This window comes from Protopterus annectens, chromosome 5.part1, assembly GCF_019279795.1.
Source record: "Protopterus annectens isolate FY-2018-M chromosome 5.part1, PAN1.0, whole genome shotgun sequence".
Classification (NCBI taxonomy): Eukaryota; Metazoa; Chordata; order Ceratodontiformes; family Protopteridae; genus Protopterus; species Protopterus annectens.
In genome coordinates this window covers 639,840,760-639,864,606 of record NC_056736.1, presented here as the reverse complement: position 1 = coordinate 639,864,606, position 23,847 = coordinate 639,840,760, and the positions used below count along the sequence as shown (strand labels likewise).

Here is a 23,847-nt window from a genome sequence, read left to right as displayed (position 1 = left end):
GGTTACCCGCACCCTTTGTGGATGGTGTCTATGCTAGTGAAGCCTGAAAAGAATGCTTTAGCTCTACTTATCATCCAGTTTCTTTCCTTAAAACTTCTTACAAGTTGTTTTTGAAAGTATGCAGCAGAAGGTTTATGCTTATGTTGTCTTCTCTGGTGCATCTGAACCAGGCTGATTTTATTTTATGCAGATGAGTACATTAAACTGCCAGTGTGAGTCCTTCAAATCCTTAAAACCACTGCACAGATTCCCCAAATGGTTAAAAACAGATTGTATTACTTGTGTTATAGGCTCAATTGAATTGGAAAGGAATTTACAGGATCTGTTAATACAGGTATTTGATGCGGAGAATGAGTTTGACTAGCTTTTTGGGGGAATGTTTGTTTTGGGTTTTTAATGAGGTTGGCTTCCCTTTAGCAGTGGAGAATGGCTTCAGAAGTATTTACATCAGCTGCTCAAGCTCTTTGCACGTAGGTAAACAGACATCTGACAGGATTACTGTGGTCTGCGGACAAGGCAAGCTTGCCTTTTGCTGCCATTGCTGTTTGCCATAGCTGTGGAACCAGCTGCAGTTTCAGAAGTATGAGACCTTGCATATTTCTTTGTTAATCAGGAAGTTGGTAATCTGTATGATAATGTAATGTGTTATTGAATATAATTCACCTTTTGGCACGTGTTTGTCTAAACATTTCACATAACTTGAGAGACCTCAGAGATTCATGTCTAAAAGGATTATTGGGCTCAAAAATCTTAGTTATCAAGAGAGTCTGGCATCTCTTTCTCTGTTAAATGAAAAGGATGCACCAAAGACTCAGCAGCAAGTGCCACAATTAGGGCTATAAAAATAAGTAATCCAACTCGGAGTGTGTTCCAAATGAACAGCAGCAGTTTAATGAAAGTCCAAAATGAACAGCAGCAGTTTAATGAATATGTAGCAACCAATACACCTCACGTTTCGTCAAAAACTTCATCAGATAAACTACACACCCTAAAACAACAATTAAATACTCCAATTTGATTCAAACTAACCAATAAGAAGTTGCCTGTCATGAATATGTAAACAGTAATAGTGCCTCTATCTCTTTCTCTGTTCTCAGTCTCTTACAGGCTCCTCTTTGAAGATTTGTGTCTGGCCTTTTGAGCCAAGCTGCCTCTGTTTACAAGAGACATAGGTGCCAGACCAGGGGTAAATTTCCAATTCTTCACCCACTGGTCTGAGTTACTCTTGAATTGTGTTAGATCCAACCCTATTTGAGTTTCTGTTCTGTCACTGAACTAATAGTGCCTCAAATACTTGGGACACGTTGGCTTAGTAGCTTCATATCCCAATGTATCTCACCTCTGGAACAAACTTCCACTTCATGTCAAGTAGAGTAGCACCCTTGTCACCTTCAGTGTAAACCTAGATAACTGGATTGGCAGCCTCAAATTCTCTCCTGGTCTATCTTGTCTTGCCCTCCTTGAGGCTAGATGGAAATCTTGAATAGGGTTTTTGACTAGGCTTGAAATGGCCTGCAGACGGATTGCCTAGTACCTACCTATGAACCTACGGACCTGTGGTTTCAGTTTGCATGCTTACAGTCCTTTGGTGCTCCTGCAGTGCCTCATGGCACCTAGGCTGGCTAAGATCTGGGAGATGTTAGAAAATATTGGATGGTTTTCTAGATTTCTAGTGGATCTGAAGAATGCACTGATATTATAATTTGGGTGGACATCCTTCTCCAGATTGGTCTTCCTACTTTTTTAATTTGGATTAAGTGTCTCAGTGTATCATGAATCTGTGGTTTGATCTGATACCTTCATGGAGCCTTATTAGGGACAAACTAAATGGTAGGTTAAAGGTTATTCTTGATTAGCACTGTGACATTTGGCTTGCTTGTCACCTTGCTATGGATCAGAGGTTTAATTCTAGTGAATATGATTTGCGTTCCTCAACTGTTCTGCCCCTGTAAACTATTATGTCCAGAGTGAGGGAATGAAACTCTGGAGTATTGGGTGAAACACCTTAGCAGCTCATAGCCTTTAATCTCTGTACTAAACTGATAGTTATTTGGAGACTAGAAAATAGTTTGCTAAGTTTGAGCATGAGAAGTAGAAGATAGCCCTTTGGGAGCAGTTACATTTAATGTTGCACACTGCTTACCAAGATATCTAGGGCAACTTTGACAGTAGTCTGGTAAAAGGCTTTTGGACAACAGTCAAGTAGACAATTGCTCTTTCTGTAAACATGAGTATAACCATTGGCTGTTTTTTGTCCCCGGGTTACAGAATATGTTCCCAGAAGCTGGCATGCCTGCATGACTCTAGTGTCTTAGACATCCATGGTGTGTACTCTCATAACTGCTCTGTCAATGGGTTTCTAATTTTATGCCTAATCCCTCCCTCCTCAGTTGGTTATGTGCACTATCACAGATGTAAAGGCCTTGCATTGCCTTCCACTTTAAGCATCCACATTCCTCCTCCACATTCCTAATAAAGGCTATCAGAAGAAAGTTTTGTGGCAGAACTAACAGCATGTCCAAAATCATCTGCTGTGTACAGTGCACCTTTCCTTACAGGGCCTTGTACTGCAGTGAGTCAGAACACTTTCCTTCTCTCAGAAAGGACATGGTGACATCAGCTGCTCATTTCCATTCCCCTCTGCTTAGCTTCTCCAGCATTCAAGCCACTAACACTTCTCAGGTCACTGGGCCTTAGTCATAGATTCATAGACCATTACTAGGCTAATCACCCGGGGGCCTTTGTAAGCCTAGCCAGGTTTTCTCAAAGAATAATGAAGTCCTGTATCCAAATAGAACATTGACCTCTGTCCATAACGGACTGGTCTTGGTTGCAGTTAAACTGGGTAATAGACAAAACTCAGCTTCACATGGATGGGAAGCCTGTTCCATAGGAGGGACAGTCTCTGGGACATGTATCTGTCTCTTCAGCATATTCTGTTTAAGTCACAAACAAACTTTAGGTCCCTAGACCTTGTATTTCTGGTACTCTTTGACTTACAAATATGTAGGAGATTCATAAGTCATGGCTTCAACCTTCTATGCTACAGGGCTAGGAAAATATTTAATTGTTAGCTCATTTTCATCTTTTGCTGTCCTGGCAGAAATGCATTCCTATACTTTGTATTGATTTCACCACATCTTCACCAGGTAGATTTGTGGAATTTGACCATCCACCAATCTTTCATATAATCATAACATGGTGTCTTACATGTGCGTCACTGACATTATAGGTGTATCTGGCTTAGATGTTACTTAATATGATGTTCACTTTGTGCTTCACCTGATTGCTGATGGATTATCACCTCTTACTGTGGAAAAAGTTGCCAGATTTCTCCCTAGATGGGAACTTGGTGATGACATGTGCAGTCAGTGGTATCCAGGCTTCATGGGTTATGGACTGTGCCAAAAATTCCATAAAATGTTTCTAGGACTGTATGGCCCTTAGCCGGTGTTCTCTGGAATCTCTTATTCAAAGAACAAGTTAAGAAGTAGGTGATGTATGAGTTGCCAGGTTGTCTGCTGTCTGTCTCTTTTTTTTTTTTTTAGCATCTGAGGGCTTTGCCGACCTGCAGCAGTGAGAAAGTTTTGCTGTAATATGACATTTTGCTCAGAACAACATGTTGTTGGACTGAGACTGAAAAATATCCATGTGGATCAGTGTTCTACCCAGTTAAATACAAATAGATAATGCATGAACTGTATTTGCAGTACACTGCTACTTTCTGATGGTCACTATCAGCTTTAATGTCCACCTTGTATTGGCATGGCATGCCTTTAGCCTGCTTTTGAACTGTGTGTAGTACAGGTGGCCAAGTCTGCGTGCTGCCTTTTGGTATTTGCATTTCACATTCACTGCACTTCCACACATTTCAGTGAACTTTACAGAGTTGCACATGGTTGACATTTATTGCCAGAGATAGCACAGCATTTTATTGTTTACACTGATTGTTATGCAGTTTGGCCCTTTGAGTTATTGTGACCAAAAAGACAATTACTTCAGTAAAGATACATATGTTGCAGCTCTGCTGACTGAACAGTTTAAGTACTGAACAGGATAAAGGGACATTGGAGAATTTAGATTTTGCACTGGGTATAGTGGCTACCAGTATTTTCTGTTGGATTTCAGTATCTTGCAAGGTCTGAAGGATGTGTAGCTCAGAAGAGCAGTGAAATCCGTGAGCACTCACCTCCATTTACAGCGCACCCCCATCCCTTAATGCACAAGCAGTCATCAGTGTTATGGAGCAGAATTATTCAAAGTGTCAAACACTGTGCATTACTAGCTTGTGGCATGAGCAGTGATAGCTGGACTTGTACGAAGATTTTTAACCCATATGTGACTGTCACACAAGTCACCAAACCATCTAAAATCTATATAAACTAAACTGAGCAGCTGACTCTCTACTCCATTCATTCTTCATCCCTGATGTGGGAAATTTTTATTTTTTTAAACAAGAAACATCTTTATTAAATTATCACTTATGACATAGGCAATCATATATTTTTATAAATGAAAACAACCCATACTGACATATTTTTAGTTGCAAACATTATATATCATTTACAATCTATCCAGTTATTTTAGTCAAAAATTACATAGTTCATTCAAATCATGCCTTCTTTTAAATCTTATTCCTCCTCCAAAATACTATTCTACGGGTCTACTTCATATGATCAAAAACTCATATGATCGACACTCATTTCACCGACACCAAAACACCTAAAGCTCAAAACACCGCAAACTCATTTGATCGAAACTCTTAACATCGACACATGAAATTCAAAGCATTATGCCCTTTCCCCACTGTAACACGACCCTGGAGTTAGAATAAATCGTTAGGGGGGCACAGCCCCCCACATTGGGGGGTGTGGGGGACGAAGCCCCTTACATTATTTAGATAAATATTGTTATTTATGTTATAAGTATCCACATGTATCTTTAAAATGTATTATGTATGTGGGGGGCTTCACCCCCACACCCCCTATCTATTTATTCTAACTCCAGGGTCATGCTACAGTGGGGAAAGGGCATAATGCTTTGAATTTCATGTGTTGATGTTATGCGTTTTGATCAAATGACTTTTCAGTGTTTTGAGCTATAGGTGTTTTGGTCTCTCTGAAAAGTTTGTCGATCGTATGAGCTTTCGATCATATGAAGTAGACCCTATTCTACATGCATTGCTCTCACAATTCCCATTTTTTCTATGTAATTTGCTCCTACCCTTTTCTAAAGATCCCATTTCCATTTGTTTTATCTCTGTTACTATATTCACTACTTCTAGTACAGTTGGTTTAGACTTTGATTTCCATTTTCTAGTAATTGCTTTTTTGGCAGCCTCCATAATTAAATTCAGCAAGTCCTTGCTATGTCTAGCCAATTCTGATTCTGTATCATAGCTAAAAAAAATAATTTCCTTAGTTATACCAGTTTGCTCATGCAGTATTTCTGATAGAGTAGTCTGTGGGGAATTTTGTCAACTCATTACACTTCCAAAAACAAATATTCCCAATTACCTCTTTCTTCCCCATCATGCCTCCAACATTTGCTATCTACCTGAGGAAAAATTCTTTGTAGTCTACTTGGGGTATAAAAATACCTGTGTAAACATTTCCAAGCAAAGATCCTAAATCTTCTAGACTTTTTTGCTTATTTGGGACCATACATATATCCCCCATTGTTTGTCTGTGAATTGCTTATCCAGTCTCTCCTCCTATCCTTTCTGAACTCCTCTGATTGATTCTTACAGTTATCATGCAATATTTTAGGGTCTATGTCAAATAAACGAACGCTTGAAATGTCGAATGTTATATGGTCGAGACCATATGTTTGACATTTCAAGAGTTCGAAGGTTGACTTCAACTGTGCCGTATGGGGCAGAATGGGAGACTTTCCCTTTTCTGCATTGAGGTGCGGTCTTGGAGTTGGTATATTTAAGTAGGGGGGTGTGGGGGGTGCAGGGGGGCTTGCCCCTCTGCTCGCACCGTTAAGGTATGTTTTTCTTTCTTTTTTTTTTTTTATTATATATTCGAACTTTCAAATATCGACCATATGTTATCAAACATATGGTATTCGACATTTTGAAAGTTCGAATTTATAACATAGACCCATATTTTATATACTGTACTAATTATCCCTTTTTAACAAAAGGTTCTATTGTACATTCTAATAAAAACTCTTACTAGTGCTGGTCTTTTGCTTAGGATCCCCCCATTTCTTTCTCTCTGCCCTTACTCTGATATCAGTCCTTGACAGGGAAAGCAATTTCTGGCCTGTAGTCCAAAGAAATTATTGGCATGTTCCCATTCTACTACCTTTCCCTCACTAATTATTTGCTTCCAATACCTTGGTTCCTTTGCAAGTTTTCTCTAATAAATTCCAACCCCTCTTGCCTATTGTCTGTATCCCTAATTGTAGTCATCCCTGTCAGTAGAATTTCCTTTCTTTACTCCCATGTTGGCTTAGTTCTTAGAATACTTTATGCTACTTTATGACTATAATATTCTGTATAGTTATTGTTATTCTCCTTAAGGATCTGCATCCAAAATCCCAGTCTCTCCTTGTTTCTTCAACTTCCCCCATTTCAATGTACCTTTCCACTTTGAATTATAGCTTTCTGCTCGTGCTGTCTATAATGTGGAAAGAATCTTGATCTAGCAGGGATCAAAACCAAACAGGTGGTATTTCAAGTTTTTGCATCCCCAGCTTCCTGGTGAAGCACAGATTTTGGAAGAGAACAGAGTAGATGATTAACATAACTTCAATGCTATGAGCCTCTTATTAGCTTGATACAAAGTGAGAATGCTGTATTGGGAAAGACTGTACACACACAGGACATGATAACCTGTGTATGTTACATAAAGTAAGGCATGGCAATGCATATTGTTGGGTTGGGGAAGAGGATATGCAGAGGATTACAGTGGTTCAGCATGCTGTAGCAGCAAAGGGTGTTAGTATAACATGTCTTTCGCTTGTAGTTTGTGTAGGAAAGGGGTTCACAGCAAATGAGAGGTAGGTGGCCACCATATGAGGGGAAGGTAGTAGCATATAGACATACAGGGCATCCACAGAGGGTATACACATTCTGTTATGATCAAAAGATCAAGGCAACTATGTAGGGTTCATGACCCAAGAAACTGAGGTTTTGCTGCATGCCCATCCCACACGTGTCATATACATCTTGACCAAAGGTAACATGAACAAGATCTTTTGGGGCCAAGCATGGAAGAGAGTGATGCTGTGGATGAGTATAATAGATGTGCATCAGGTTCAGTGAAGGATAATCAGTATGATATTGTGTGCAAAGAACAAGACATGGGATATTGCCCAAGTTGTATCCACCACAACATAGGAGCTGGATCACCAGCACAGAAGTGGCTCACACAGATGGAGGAGTTTCTAGTGTTCCTTTCTGGGGAGGAGAGAGTGAACCCACATACCCACTGGTGGTTTGGATATTGAAACTGTGCTGGCAATGACTGTACAAATATCTTTAGTGGATGCACCATGTTAATAATAGCTTTTACACCACAATATTGTACAGTGCACTCCATGTAAGGTGGACGTATTCACCTAGAGATAACACTGTTCCCCACATACCTCCAAACTGCAACTACAACACCCTGCATAACAAGGTATATATACGTGACTATATGCTATTCACAGAGTGTGTCATTTACTAGTATGCTTGCCACAGGCAGGTGGCTGGATAGGTATTTATTTCAGTGCTGCCACAGGTATATTTTCTTTAAGCTTTGATAGGGTCTACTGGTGGAGTGTGTAGCACAACATGATAGCAGATGGCGGATGTCAGCATGTCACCTGTGACTGAAATGATGGCAGCATGCACATGGTACTGTCTGATAACACAGTGGCACATTCAGCAAAGCATGCATATGGTATTGTCTGGTAACAAAGTAGCAATGCATATGATGCTATCTGATAACACAGTTGTGCTGTCAGCACAGCATGCACATGGTACTTTTTAGTAACACAGTGGCACTGTCATCACAGCTTGCACATAGTGCTGTCTGATAACAAAAGTGGTACTGTTAGCAAGCATGCCCACAATACTGTCTGACAACACAGTGGCATTGTCAGCACAGCATGCACATGGTACTTTCTGATAACACAGTGACACTGTCAGCACAGCATGCACACTGTATTATCTGATAACACAATGGTACTGTCAGCACAGCATGCACATGCTACTGTCTGATAACACAGTGGTACTGTCAGCACAGCATGCACATGGTACTTTCTGATAACACAGTGGCACTGTCAGCATAGTATGCACATGGTACTGTCTGATAACACAGTGGCACTGTCAGCACAGCATGCACATGGTACTGTCTGCCAACACAGGGGTGATGTCAGCATAGCTTGCACATGGTACTGTCTGATAACACAATGGTACTGTCTGATAACACAATGGTACTGTCAACACAGCATGCACTTTGTGCTGTCTGATAACACAGTGGCACTATCAACACAGCATGCACACTGTACTGTCTAACACAGTGGCACTGTCAGCACAGTATGCACACTGTACTGTCTAACACAGTGGCACTGTCAGCACAGCATGCACACTGTACTGTCTGATAACACAGTGGCACTGTCAGCGCAGCATGCACATGGTACTCTCTGGTAATGCAGTGGCACTGTCAGCACAGCATGCCCACTGTACTGTCTAATAGGACAGTGACACTGTCAGCACAGCATGCACATGGTACTGTCTAATAACACAGTGGCACTGTCAGCACAGCATGCACATGGTACTGTCTGATAAAATGGTACTGTCACCACAGTATGCACATACTACTGTCTGATAACATAGTGGCACTGTCAGCACAGCATGCACACTGTACTGTCTGATAACACAGTGGCACTGTCAGCACAGCATGCACATAGTACTCCCTGATAACGCAGTGGCACTGTCAGCAAAGCATGCACATGGTACTGTCTGATAATGCAGTGGCACTGTCAGTACAGCATGCACATGGTACTTTCTGATAATACAGTGACACTGTCAGCACAGCATGCACAATGTACTATCTGATAACACAATGCACAGCATGCACATGGTACTGTCTGATAGCACAGTGGCACTGTCAGCACAGCATGCACATGGTTCTGTCTAATAACACAGGAGTTCTGTCAGCACAGCATGCACATGGTACTTTCTGATAACACAGTGGCACTGTCAGCATAGTATGCACATGGTACTGTCTGATAACACAGTGGCACTGTCAGCACAGCATGCACATGGTACTGTCTGCCAACACAGGGGTGATGTCAGCATAGCTTGCACATGGTACTGTCTGATAACACAATGGTACTGTCAACACAGCATGCACTTTGTGCTGTCTGATAACACAGTAGCACTATCAGCACAGCATGCACACTGTACTGTCTAACACAGTGGCACTGTCAGCACAGCATGCACACTGTACTGTCTAACACAGTGGCACTGTCAGCACAGCATGCACACTGTACTGTCTGATAACACAGTGGCACTGTCAGCGCAGCATGCACATGGTACTCTCTGGTAATGCAGTGGCACTGTCAGCACAGCATGCCCACTGTACTGTCTAATAAGACAGTGACACTGTCAGCACAGCATGCACATGGTACTGTCTAATAACACAGTGGCACTGTCAGCACAGCATGCACATGGTACTGTCTGATAAAATGGTACTGTCACCACAGTATGCACATACTACTGTCTGATAACATAGTGGCACTGTCAGCACAGCATGCACACTGTACTGTCTGATAACACAGTGGCACTGTCAGCACAGCATGCACATAGTACTCCCTGATAATGCAGTGGCACTGTCAGCAAAGCATGCACATGGTACTGTCTGATAATGCAGTGGCACTGTCAGTACAGCATGCACATGGTACTTTCTGATAATACAGTGACACTGTCAGCACAGCATGCACACTGTACTATCTGATAACACAATGCACAGCATGCACATGGTACTGTCTGATAGCACAGTGGCACTGTCAGCACAGCATGCCCATGGTTCTGTCTAATAACACAGGAGTTCTGTCAGCACAGCTTGCACATTGTGCTGTCTACTAACACAGGGGTGATATCAGCATAGCTTGAACCTGGTACTGTCTGATAACACAATGGTACTGTCAGCACAGCTTGCACATGGTTCTGTCTGATAACACAATGGTACTCTCAGCACAGCATGCAGTTAGTACTGTCTGATAACACAGTGGCACTATCAGCACAGCATGCACACTGTACTGTCTGATAACACAGTGGCACTGTCAGCACAGCATGCCCACTGTACTGTCTGATAAGACAGTGACACTGTCAGCACAGCATGCACATGGTACTGTCTGATAACACAGTGGTACTGTCAACACAGCATGCACATGGTACTGTCTGATAACACAATGGTACTGTCACCACAGTATGCACACATTACTGTCTGATAACACAGTGGCACTGTCAGCACAACATGCACATGGTACTAACACAGTGGCACTGCCAGCACAGCATGCCCACTGTACTGTCTGATAAGACAGTGACACTGTCAGCACAGCATGCACATGGTACTGTCTGACAACATAGTGGTGCTGTTAGCAACACTAGCATTCAATGGTTCACACACATTCTGTACACATGAGGGACCTGTATAGGGTAGGTCAAATTGCCTGCCACACCAGTATTTAATGGACATCCTGTAACTCTTAGCCCCACCCAGGATAGAATGGAGTCTGCAGTCAAGTCAGTATCTGTGAGATGCAGGCCTTCTAATGTGTGCATTTGCACCATAGTGGAGAGAATTAGTGTTCTTCATTGCTGCTATAACTCCAGGTCCTTCACTTACCTGGGTGCAACTCTTGACATTAATCAGTGAATGTTCATGTCGGTGATCAAGACATAGACAGCTATCACCCACAGTGTTGTGGAGATGAGTGTGTTGCATGCCCAGCAGGATCACATGTAGTGCCTGCAAAGTAATGTGAGATACAGCAACAGGGCTCAATTCACTGGTAGCTAGCATTGCATCCACTGGTACATTTATGAGGCAAATGGTAATTGTCCTCTGGTCTGCCTTATCAAGCCATGATACTTGCAGTGGTAAGGTCCAGATGCAAGGTGGGCAATCACAGGTTAGGCATGTCAGGATGACAAAGACCAGTGCTGAAAGAGCATTACTGTTGGCTGTGGCTGCAGAGGCCACCAGTGATGGACATGGCCAGTCTCACATTTGCAGCCACTGATGCCCCCCTTGCTGCATACCTACTACACAAGACCAGATCATCTGCTGTCACTGTTATAGTACTACCCTGCCATATCCCTTGAGGGCAGATGGGGCATCACACCTATTCATGGTAGTCATATCTGTTGACTACTAACATGGGGCACCCTATCAAGGTACATGCTTTTGTTATCGTAGGTGTGCACCATCCATGCCATGGACCTCATTGAGTCCCAAGACCACAAACCACTGTAGTACACAATATCAGTGTTCACAACATGGCAACTCCACCCCATCACTTGGAAGATGTGGTATCTGACTCCCCATAACCTGCTGCTAGAGTGAGTGGTTGTTCCATCCATCTTCCATGACCCCGGCCCATATGGTAGCATTGCTGCTACTCGTTACTGTCTTCTCATCACCCACCTGTGCAAATGATGTTTCCTTTCACTCACTAACCTGTGTGGATAAAGTAATGTCTGATGCACTGCACTGTCTTCCATAGTCTGGGTATGACAATGGATGCATCATTTTATTCTGTGTGTTGTCTGTATCATGGCCTGTTATTCTGGACCAGATACCACCTCTTCCTCTAAAATGTGTATGTGTTGCAATGCAATTATACACGTGGTATTACTGCTGCCTGTTCCTTCTCTGACCACCCTGCTCTTTGACCGCTGCTGCACCAGTTATGGTGGGCCTTACTAGGAGGTAATATTGTCACTGTAGCTGTTTCTGCAGAGCCATGTAATGCATATTGGCACAAGCTGCAAATGCCTGGCTGTAGGTCTCAGACAAATAGAGCAGTGCCACACTGGAAACATCAAAGAAGCAGAAGGTTCCTTTCAGTTGGCTAGAAACATGTGTCATCATATTCCATGTATTTACATGTGCAGTATTATATATCATCACTGCCAAGGTCTGGAAACTGCATAATGGAGTCATTGATGATGGTTTCAATGAGTATTCAACATCCCTTTGCACACACAACAGTGACATTATTGTATGTGGCCTGCTATCTGATTCTATGGCAGCTGTTCCTGCCTACATGTGCACTTACCAAGTAGATGATTGTGTGGAAAGTATCCCCTTATGTACCATTGGAATAGGTTGGATGTGTGCCAGATGTGAGAATCATAGGAATTGCCTGAGTGGCACACCACACACAGAAGCATTGTAGATGTTACATTGGGCACTGCACACCATCTGGCTTTTGAGGAGAAAGAAATTCATTCTGGTTGATATAGTGGGCCCCCTGTGGAGTAACTGGACCCTTGATGACATTGTATTTGCAATTAGTGGCTCCAAGGAAAGGATCAGTGGTGTAAAACATCAGTGTAGTGGTGCTTCTGACGTCCGTGGGCCTTAGTAACAATATATACTCCTCCACATGCTATAGCATAATGTTGAAGAACTGATACAGAATATGCAAATTTAATTATTGCAAAATTATTAGCATGCCCTCTCTTGGTTGTTAAAAAGTCCCTGTAGCTAGAATGGTTAAAGCTACACATACCTTAGTTTCCACTGGGATGGCAGGCATCCCTCCTAAGTCCACACATGGACAACACAATTTACAAGCTCCCATATGGCCTCCTATTCTAGAAGGAAGTGGATCATGATATGATGTATCAGTGCTGCAATGATGTGCAGGGCAATGATGTGGTCACTGGTTCCATTTACTAACACTTGTTGCTCTGTTATAGCCGCTGCTGTTGCAAACATGGTATCATTGTGTATACTGCCAATTTCTGGCATTATGAGTAGATGAACGTGTGGCCCAACATGCTTCTGTTGTGTGTCTCTGAACCGGTTTATCAGGTTTAATGGTGCAGGTTGCATAACTGTGTGTTATTTGCATCAGGAACCTCATTTCCATGTCATTATACAGCCATTTGCATACACTGGATACTTCACTATTTTTACATTAGAGAGGTCAAGCTACTTGTGTCTCAGAATCACTTCCTCCCTTCACATCACTGCATTGTCTTTGAGTACCAGCCATTATGTCCTGTATCTGTAGCCCTCTTTGTCTACCAGAGTAATGTTTCTGATTGTATAATTAGCCTCTCTGTGGTGTTTTTGCTTTTCCTAATAGCACTGTTTGCACGAACAAAGGCTCTGTCATAGGAAGTCACCCAATATACCTGAAATAATATAAACACAAATGTCTGGAGAGACTGGCAATGAATAAAGTTAAATATTTTCACTACAAAAGTAATATGCAAAGATTAAATGTGTGAAATATAAAACTGGATAATGCATCCCGCTAAACTTGATGGGAGGGGGATGAAATAAAACCTGTTAAGTACCACAGGGGGATCCATAATTTTTTTAAGATGAATGTACACAGTTTGGGAATGCAGAGTAGATGGCTTAGGGAAATATAAGGAAATATTTCACAGAAAGAGTGGCAGCAGATTGAAACAGCCTTTCTGAAACTCCTAGTTGTTGAATGAATTCAAGATTACACAGGACAGGTATAGTGCCATCTGTAAAAGGACTTGAAGAATAGGGCATAAACAATTAGATAAGTAGGACCTGCAGCATATCTAGTTAATAGTGGGCAGTGCATTCTTTATCCATTGCTGTAACCTGTGGCTGTGTGGTATCCTTCTCTCCTCTTTTTTCTGCATGTTACACTTTTATCCGTTCTGTATTAATCATTACAATTTACGTCAGATTACTTTAGCAGCTCACTGTTTGTTTTTTTTTACACAGATTGAAGATATAACAGCAAAGAATGAAGCTGCAGTGATAGAAATGGAAAATAACCACACAGTAGCAATTGCAATACTCCAAGATGAGCATGACAGCAAACTTTCAGGTATTCTGAAAATTCTTAACCACTCTTTGCTTCTCCTATGATGCATTTGTTTAAACAGAGGCAAAACAATGGCTGCATGGTTTTAGATTCTGTATCCTAAGAGGAGTTCACAATGTTTCATACAAAAATAAATTAGCATTAGTTTAAAACACTTTACAGGTTTTAAAGACAGAAGAGGTGTGGGTAGGTTCTTGTGCACTTAAAGCCTTGCAGTGAATATACTTAACTTTCATTTTCTAGATAACAGATTCTGCATATGAAGTTTTCATCCTTCTTAAAAGTAGCAGAAACTGAGGATCTGTCTTTTTTAACAATAATGTAAGTCACAAAGGAAGCGGAGTACAGCAGAAGTAAGAACAAAACTCCAAATTTAATTCCAAGAATGTGCACTTATAACATATGGATGAGCGCTTTCACCATTACAGCTTCTTCAGATCCTTGTATAAAAGTCACAGTAGACCTCCCCTTATATAAGCAGCTCAATTAATCAATTAAAACAATTTAAACAATTAAAAGCAATGCTGCAGAATTTAAAGAACTCTCCCATATATAAACATGTTAATGTAAAGTAAGACAAAAATACATAAAACTTGCATAGTGACCTAAAAACATGTAAATAAACATTCTGATAAGTTAATATTGATAAAATACATAATCAAGAACATATACAAATAAATGATAGTTCATTTTATGTGCCTGCGTTGTCTCAGCTTAGGTTTTATAGAAGCTCTATCATTCAACCCATGCCCCCTATCAGCTTTCAAACGAATGATCCAGTCAGTCTCCTTAGATTCAGTAAGATTCATAGTATTACCACCCCTCTTATTCACAACAGTTATCTCTAGGACCTGGAACAAGAAAGTATGATCATTGTCATTGGTGGTTATATGCTTTGCTAAGGCATTGTGTAAAGTGCTCTTTCTCATGTGGTAAATATGCTCTCTCATTCTATCCCTTAACGGCCAGTTAGTTTTACCAACATAGAAACTCGGGCATGCCTGACAAGTAGCTAAATACACCACATTAGGTCTCATACAATCTGCATCTGCCTTGATGGAGAAAATGGTGTGTAAATCCGGGTGTATAAACACCTCACTGCTATCAATACTAGATTGTATGACACCTAATCATATAACCACCAATGACAATGATCATACTTTCTTGTTCCGGGTCCTAGAGATAATTGTTGTGAATAAGAGGGGTGGTAATACTATGAATCTTACTGAATCTAAGGAGACTGACTGGATCATTCGTTTGAAAGCTGATAGGGGACATGGGTTGAATGATAGAGCTTCTATAAAACCTAAGCTGAGACAACGCAGGCACATAAAATGAACTATCATTTATTTGTATATGTTCTTGATTATGTATTTTATCAATATTAACTTATCAGAATGTTTATTTACATGTTTTTAGGTCACTATGCAAGTTTTATGTATTTTGTCTTACTTACATTAACATGTTTATATATGGGAGAGTTCTTTAAATTCTCCAGCATTGCTTTTAATTGTTTAAATTGTTTTAATTGATTAATTGAGCTGCTTATATAAGGGGAGGTCTACTGTGACTTTTATACAAGGATCTGAAGAAGCTGTAATGGTGAAAGCGCTCATCCGTATGTTATAAGTGCACATTCTTGGAATTAAATTTGGAGTTTTGTTCTTACTTCTGCTGTACCGCCTTTGTGACTTACATTATATCTACCTCACGGAACTACAGCGTTTGCTTGCTGAGCAGTGGATTTTACTTTACTTTATTTTTTAACAATAAATTGTCAATCAGTTCTCTATTAAGTAAGATACATTTTTGTAGTATTCCTAATCCTACCAATGGTTGCTAATACCCAAAATTATAATCAATCAACTTTTTTTCTCGTCAGGGTTTAACTCTCTTCTAAGCTGGAGTTTGTTACATTAAGAGAGGAGACTTTGCTCCCACCCCAGACGCCCAGGAAGGAAAAAAAAATGTTAATTGTGAGTTTCACTTTTAGGTATCTCATGGGCAGACAGGCTCCAGAGGGAGTTTGACATTTATTGCTTGCAAGATATGAAATCACTTAAAAGCTTATTTACAGGGGAGGTGACAGTCTAATATACAGTCATAAAAGTATAAAGAATGGAAATAACACCATTTAGAGATATACTGTGAAGCAGAAGAGACCAAGGAAGAAATAACAAGGATTAATTACAGGAGGGAAAATGTGAATCCAGTCTGAGTGAAGACAGTGATACTAAAATACTTTTGGCCATTTACAGATAAAGAAGTGTTAAATGCACCTAAAATGATAGCAAGGAGTCTGGACAAATGGGTGATACCATTCAGTTCATGACAGACAAACATCTTTATGGAACTGTTTAAAGTTATTATGGTTATAGTAAAGGGTCCTAACTAGGTCAAACCAGAACAGTAGCTGACCCAGGGCAATTCATAGTGGCATTTCTGATTACCACTTTTAATGCAACCTTGATGGTTGGAGAGGTTACTAGAGACTGTAGGAGGGCAGATGCAAGTCCCCTTTGTAAAAGTAAAAGTACTGCAAAGGTGGAAAGGTGACAGAATTACTATGAATGGAAAGAAGTATTTCTCACCTAGGGGCTATATAAGCCAAAAGGCCAGAGGCAACATTGGTTTATCTCAGGAGGGCAGTTTCAGTCCAGTTTAATGTATGTTTTTGATTGAATGCTTGCATTGGATGAGGGTGTAACATTGTCCTACGGAAAAGAATATTAAGTTAGCTACCTTAGGAGCTTCCTACTCTATGGAGTAGGTATCACATAGGTGGTAAGTGGAATATAAAGTTTATGAAGTACTCACAGAATAAAACAGATTTACAAGTGATGTTTACAGGATTCCCTTCTGGTACCAGACTTCCTTAAAGCCATTATAGGTGAATTTGACGATAACTGGCAGAAAGATTATGGCTGTTTCTAGGTAACACAAGAGCCAGTGTCAGAAATGATGCACACATGATGGTGTAAAGAGGATGAGAGGGAACTTGTGGTTGTAGGAATACTGTCTGTAGTACATGAGGTTTAAAGTTCATTACAAAGAAGTGCAAAATAATGGACCAAAGAAACACATCTTAAGAGAAGACAGCATGATAAGAAGAGGGAGATGAGGTGCTAAAAACCGAAATGAAGGACGGTCATGGAGAAGTAAACTCAAATTATTTTCAATGAAAGAGGGCAGTAATAAGGGCAGTAGGAATGCTGGGGTGAATAGTACCAGATATCAGCAGCAGCAAGCTGGTCTCCTGCAGTCATTTTGTGAGTCTCCACATGGAACACTTGGTGCATTTGAAAGATAATGTGACCACTGTTTTGACAGGGTGGTGGTAGTCAAATAAGAAGAAGTCTGTGTGAGGTCTACAAATATCCCATATGGACCCCCAAAAGAGAGGCATAAAAAAGTCATGAGCTTAATATGTATACATCGCCGAGGAGAAGGATAAGGCAGACGTAATGAGAAATGACACATGCATTAAGGAATTCTGTTAAATCCAAAGTGTAACATTTTGCAGCTGTACAAAAAAGCAATATCTGAGTAGACAGGAATGATATTTGAAGTGAAATGTTAAGTGTTTTCCTACAGAAAACAGTGGGCAAGTTGAATATCTTCTGTGGAGGGTACACAAATAGCAATGTATTTCATGATTGTCTTGCACAGACAAGACAATTTTGGATAATAATAGGTGGTCTGATATGCTTGCCTAAATTACCAGCTAGCCAAACAGATGGAGATATGAGAAGATTCAGTGTATCAAGTGGTCCATAACTGCTGTTAGTGCATCTTTCATTGTTCAAAGGTTTTTATATCCTCTGCAATTGAATGTCTCTTGAAATTAGTGATAATGAAGAGGAGGTCCTTAGATATCAAAGGTAGTTAAAAAAGGAGAAATGTGTCATTTAAGGGGAAATTGTCAGTGTTTAGTCAAGGTTATGATGTACTGGATATATCATTAAGAGTTTTGGAAAATCCTTTAGGAGCTTTTTCTATCATTTCTACCTTCTTATATATTCCAAACATCAGTAGTGCCACAAGTCAGCCCACAAGTCTAGCAAAATTTACTTTTTCTGGGTGTGAAGGCATCTTTAAAGTTCCTGACTGATTCTCCCAAAACCATCTTACATTCCTTTAACATTAATGAGAGATTGCCACTAGTGCCTTCATGGTATTATTGGATTCAGAGGTTGCAGTGTTTGCTCTCTGCATTTTACATGGTCATATGAATAGTTTGTTTGGAATGTTTACTGCTATTATTTTTGTCTGATAATTGTGATGACCACCACTGGACCAGTAATCAAGGAGCCTCAATATTCACCACTGGCAACAGTGAAGGAACATTCACTGGCAGGATTACAAGTACACACACACAGTATTTCCAGATGCAGCTTTCTGCATCAAGTGCAATTTCCCATTTCCCTTTAGAGCACACAGAGACCACAGTCACTCTGGGGCTGGTTTCTCCCTCTTTCAGCAGATCCCCAATAAGACTCCCCACTGGCACAGCTGTAAAGTTGAGATCTCAGCCAAGTGACCAAGCCAAGACCTCCAGAACCCTCTTTGTCCAACCAGTGCTTCGTGTCCCTGCCCAAGTAGCTGACACACACATTTTGAAGTTTAATTTATACATACACATGTATGCACACACAGATGCACACACACACACACACACACACACACACACACACACACACACACACACACACACACACACACACACACACACACACACACTCTCTTGGGAAAGGCTGACACAGGTTTACTAGCTATGCCCCCTTCTGCCCAGACTATAAGGTAGTTATTACTGCCACCAGTCACTCCATATCAGCTACTTTAAGGTGGTTAACAAAGGCTGTCCAAACGTACTGTGTAATATTAATATTAACACAAATGGTAGTTTGACCAAGAGCACGGCTATTGAGTGGCCCACACAGTGTCACCAAATAAGTATGCAAGTATTTTTTTTTTTTATTTATTTTACATTTGTTGACCGGGCTAGTCTAACTGGACAAATATCCGTTTTCAGTAGAGGCCCGGGGAGAAAAGCTCCAATTACATGAAGTAAACAAATCATTAACATTAAAAATATTTAGCAAAATACCATAAGTTCAAGGGTGGACTTATACAAAATTAATGGAAACAAAAATCAAGCAGAACAATATTCAGAAAATAGTTGGTTAATAATAGAATTCCAAGGTAAGCAACATTCAGCAGTTAGATACAAAAAAATTTAAGATGTGATAACATGGTGGAGAGAAGAAGAAAAATGTTAGCGACATTCTCAAAGATAATACTGTCAAAAGTTAAAAAAGTCTTTTAGAGGGACAGTTGGGCAAGGTGGGGAAGTTGGGAGTAGTAGAGAAGTAATTTCAGTCAGGATTAGCACAAGGACACAGCCATTGAGTTTTAAGATGTTCTTTGATATGTCTTTTGAAAAGGGATGTAGAGTCAAGGTTTGTAATTTCCTGAGGTAGTTGATTCCAGATCTTCCCGACAAAATTTGAAAATAATGAGTCCCCAGCTTTATTCTTTGATTTGGTTAAGGCTACAAGGAGTTTATTAGCTGAGCGTAGTGTGGCTAGGTTTTTATAAGGTGAAATCAGTTTTGTAAGCCTAGGGGTAGCATCAGGAAAGTAAAGGGTTTTATGAATGATAATTAGTTGTTGATAGAGTAAGTGGTTGTTGATTTCTAACCAATCTAGTTGCCTGAGGTTAAGACAATGGTGGGTTCTAAAAGGGCTAGCAGTAATGAATCTAGCAATACTATTGTAACAGGTAGAAAGTTTGGTGATGTTATTTTTGGACAAGTTTGTATATATAGCAGAGGCATAGAAAAGGGTGGAGATCAGGTGGGTCTGGGCCACTGTTTTTCTAGCAGTTGGGGTAAGAAAGGGTTTGATTCTGCAGAGAGTACCGATTTTTTTGTTAACTGATTTAATGGTGTTGTTAATGTGGTCATCAAAATTAAGATGGTTGTCAATGGTTACACCTAATAGTCGAGTGGTCATATCTGGACTAATACAGGTAGTGTTGTTGGAGGAGATAGTGAAGAAAGGTGTTGGTGATTTGTTTGTAGGGGTAAAGAGAAGAAGTTTTTTTTTTTGGGATTAAGAAGGAGGGATTGTTCCATAAACCATTTTTCTACATCATGGAAGACTGTTTGGGTGAGGGACTGGAGGGAGGTGACGTTATTAGCAGCACAGATTAGAGTTGAGTCATCAGCATATTGAATGCAGATGGCTTGGGGTATATTCAGATGAAGGTCATTAATAAATAAAAAAAAGAAGGGGACCTAGGATTGAGCCTTGTGGAACCCCAATGTTTACTGGAAGTAAGGAGGATAGAGTGTTGTTCCATAGCACTGCTTGTTGCCTATTTTGGAGGTAACTCCTGAACCATTGAAGAGTTTGTGAGCCAAGTGAATAGAGATTTAGCTTGTGCAGAAGTATATTATGGTTAACCATGTCGAAGGCCTTTGACAGGTCTAGGAATAATGCTGATGAGAAGAGATTGTTGTTCCTATTATTATTTATGGCATCAGAGAAGGAAAGGAGGGCAGTTGTAGTACTGTGGGAAGGTCTAAAACCATGTTGACTATTGGCTAGAAGTTTGTTTTGTAGAAGGTAGTTAATCTTAGCTAATGGGGAGAGTAAGGCAATAGGGCGAAAGTTTGAGAGCTCAATAGAGGAGCCCCCTTTATGTAGAGGTATTATATAAGATATTTTCCATGAGGTGGGGATTTTTCCTTCAGAGACAGTCCTATTAATAAGAATGGATATGGGGTAGTAAATAGCTTTTGCAGCTATTTGAAGGTATTCTGATGGGAGTTGGTCAGCGGATGGGGTGCGAGGTTTAAGTTTCTTGAGAAGTTTATAAATAAGGGATGAAGGAACTGGCTGAATATAAAAGGCATTGGATGAGGTGTTAGAGGTATTAGGTAAGGAGGTAGTGGAAGAGGGTAATGAATTAGCTAGTGTTTGAATGGCTTCTGTAAAATACTTGTTAAAGGCATCTGGGATCAGGGTGTAATTGTTGAGGTTAAAGCCTGAAGGGGTAGGAGTAGTTGAATGGCCTGGTTTAAGAAGTTTGTTAATACCTGTCCAAAATCTTTGGGGGGATTGTTGATTAGTTTGTTGGAGGTGAAGATAATATTCCTTTTTGTCAGAAAGAGTATCCTTCTTAGTGGCATTTCTTAATTGTTTAAAGAGTAGGTGATCAGATGTACTTTTGGTAGTTCTCCATTTAGCCCAAATTTTGTTTCTAAGGAGCATTTTTTGTTTAGTTTGCTTAGTAAGCCACGGGGCTACTTTCGTTCTTATCCTAGTAGAACGAAGGGGAGCATGATAGTCAAGGATTTTTAAAAAGTTGGTATTAAAATAGGCCACTGCTTCGTTTAGTTCGAGGGTAGTAATTGGAGACCAGTCACATGCATTCAATTCAGTCAGAAACTTATCAGGGTTAAAGTATTTGTTTGAGCGAGACATCTTTAGTTTATGGGTAGTTGGGATATGCGATTTTTGTCTAATAACATATGTGAGCATATGGTCACTAATATTATCGGGAAGAGTTCCTGGAGAGTACATGTTTGGGTGGTTATTAGTAAGGATCCAGTCAAGAGTTGTTTCTTTTTTAGTGGGTTTATGGATTCTAGTTGGAGTGTTTATTAATTGAGAGAAGCCATAAAGATTTATATGGCTGGTGGGGTGCTGGGATGAACAGGTCTTCCAGTCAATGTTGAAGTCACCAAGTATTATGGTTTCCTGAGGTAGTTGGTTAGAAAGTGAACTAAGTAAGTTTTCTAGAATGTGAGTATTATTTCCAGGGGGAAGGTACATACAAATTAGATAAATCGATTTATTGTTGTTAATGTTTAGCTTGATAGATAATATTTCAGCTTTGGAGTCTAGTGATGGAAGTTCGTTATAGAGGGTGATTTGGAGATTAGATTTATAGATAATAGCAATGCCTCCACCTTTCTTCCTTATGCGGTCACGTCTAAGTATATTATAGCCAGGAGGGGTAATTTCCTGGTCTTGAATAGAGGGTTTTAGCCAAGTTTCGGTAAGACATAGTATGTCAAATGCATGTAAGTCAAGTAGTGAATGGAGGTGATGAATTTTGTTATTTAAACTTCTTATATTAAGTTGTGCTATTAGTAGGGAGTTGGCTGTTTTAGTACATGATGATGTTATCCGTGAAGTATTATTATTTAGATTAAAATTATTATTAGTATCGGGATCTGGGTTAGGATGAATATCTCCATGTAGGAGGAGCTTGTGCTGGGAACTAAAATGGAATTTAAGGGATTTTGGTGAGTTGTATAGATTCTTTTGTTGAGGTAGCATGATATATGAGTTGTTCTGTGGTATTTAGGAAGTAGAAAGTTAGAGGTACAGGTTATGTTACTATGAGTGAGGGTATTGAAAAAAGAGGTTGGTAAAGTTTGTTGGAGGTGAAGGTTTTGATCATGTAGAGTGATATTTTCAAAGAAGGTACAATAATAGGGTATGGATAGGGAGGCTATAGTAGTGGTAAGGAGTAGGATAAATGTGAAGTAAGCTTTGAGTATAGGAGACATGATATTGAGTAAGTGACAGGTGAATATAGCTAGTAAGAGAATGTGAGTTTAAGAACAAGTAGAGATGAGCTAGCTTACAGAGAAAGGAAATCAGAGTGAAAGGAGAAAAGATGAAGAGAAAAATGGAGAAAGAGGAGATAGGCAGAGGTTATAGTTTACAGTTAGGTACTATAGAATAGGAGTACGAAGTATGGCAAGGCCAGGAGAAAGGAGAGTGTAGAAATAGGCGAGAAAAGAGTTGGAGATATGTAGGTGATGAAAAAGAATGGGAGGCAGTAGTAGAGATAGTGATTGCTGGGGGTTGGTTGGGTGAGATAGGGGGAGTGTCTAGTGAAGTATAAGTGTAGGACCCCTGGGGGTGGGTGGGAATTGGGGGTAGGGAGAGGAGCGGAGCGGGGCCAGAGCAAGTAGAGACAGAGAGATCGGAGACAATCAGTGAGCAGCAGGATATAGGGAGAGGTAGCAAAGCAGGCAGGTAGCTGTTAGCAAAGCAGAAAGGGGAGTAGGTTAGAGAGGAGAGTGGAACTAAAAAGCACTAAACAGTATAATAGTTAGGAGAAGAGGAGGTACAACCTAGAAATAGAGGGGAAAATAGAAGTAGGAGAAGTCGTGCTCCTAGGGAAGGTATGTGTAGGGAGCAAAAGGAAAAGGACATTCAATGAGCAGGGACTTTGTGAGAAAATAAGAATGAGAGTAAGGGCACAAAGCCTGTTGTATATCGCCACCTAGTGGGCAGAGTTAGAAGTATCAGCAGATAGCCAGGTTAAAGACTCCACAGGTGAAAAGGATGGGGAAGGTAGCAAGGGGTATATCCTTCAGGAGGCTAAAGACAAGGAAGGAGGACTGGCTGCAGGCTTTCCTGACCCAGAGGCTGAGTTACTTTATAATATGCAATTACTGTATAAATTAGGCAGAAAAGCCTTCAAAAATGGGTCAGGTGTACAAACATACTTAGTAACTTTAGTACAATCAGGTGGAAGCACAGGGCAGCAGAAAATAAAGGACGGTCCACTTAGGTAATGCTTGAGGTGGTTCAAGGGTTCTTGGAGTAGGCCAGACACTCAATACAAGGTTTAAAGTAGATTGCTAGGGGGGAAAAAGGTGAGAAGAAGGGAAATTAAAAAAGGAATACAGTTTTAAAAAAGAACAACCTTAGTGTACATATACAGAGAGGTATCCAACAGTTCAGTAACTCAGAGAAAAAAAAACAC

General features: G+C 40.4%; 1 protein-coding gene across 1 annotated transcript in view; it reads left to right on the top strand.

The window, feature by feature from the left end:
• Positions 1–23,847, top strand: part of MTUS2 (microtubule associated scaffold protein 2) — a 3,916,139-nt gene that overhangs the window by 3,612,038 nt on the left and 280,254 nt on the right. Inside the window, exon 12 of the mRNA XM_044073264.1 lies at positions 13,950–14,055. Within this exon, the coding sequence (XP_043929199.1) occupies positions 13,950–14,055 (106 nt within the window). The remainder of the gene's footprint in view (positions 1–13,949; positions 14,056–23,847) is intronic.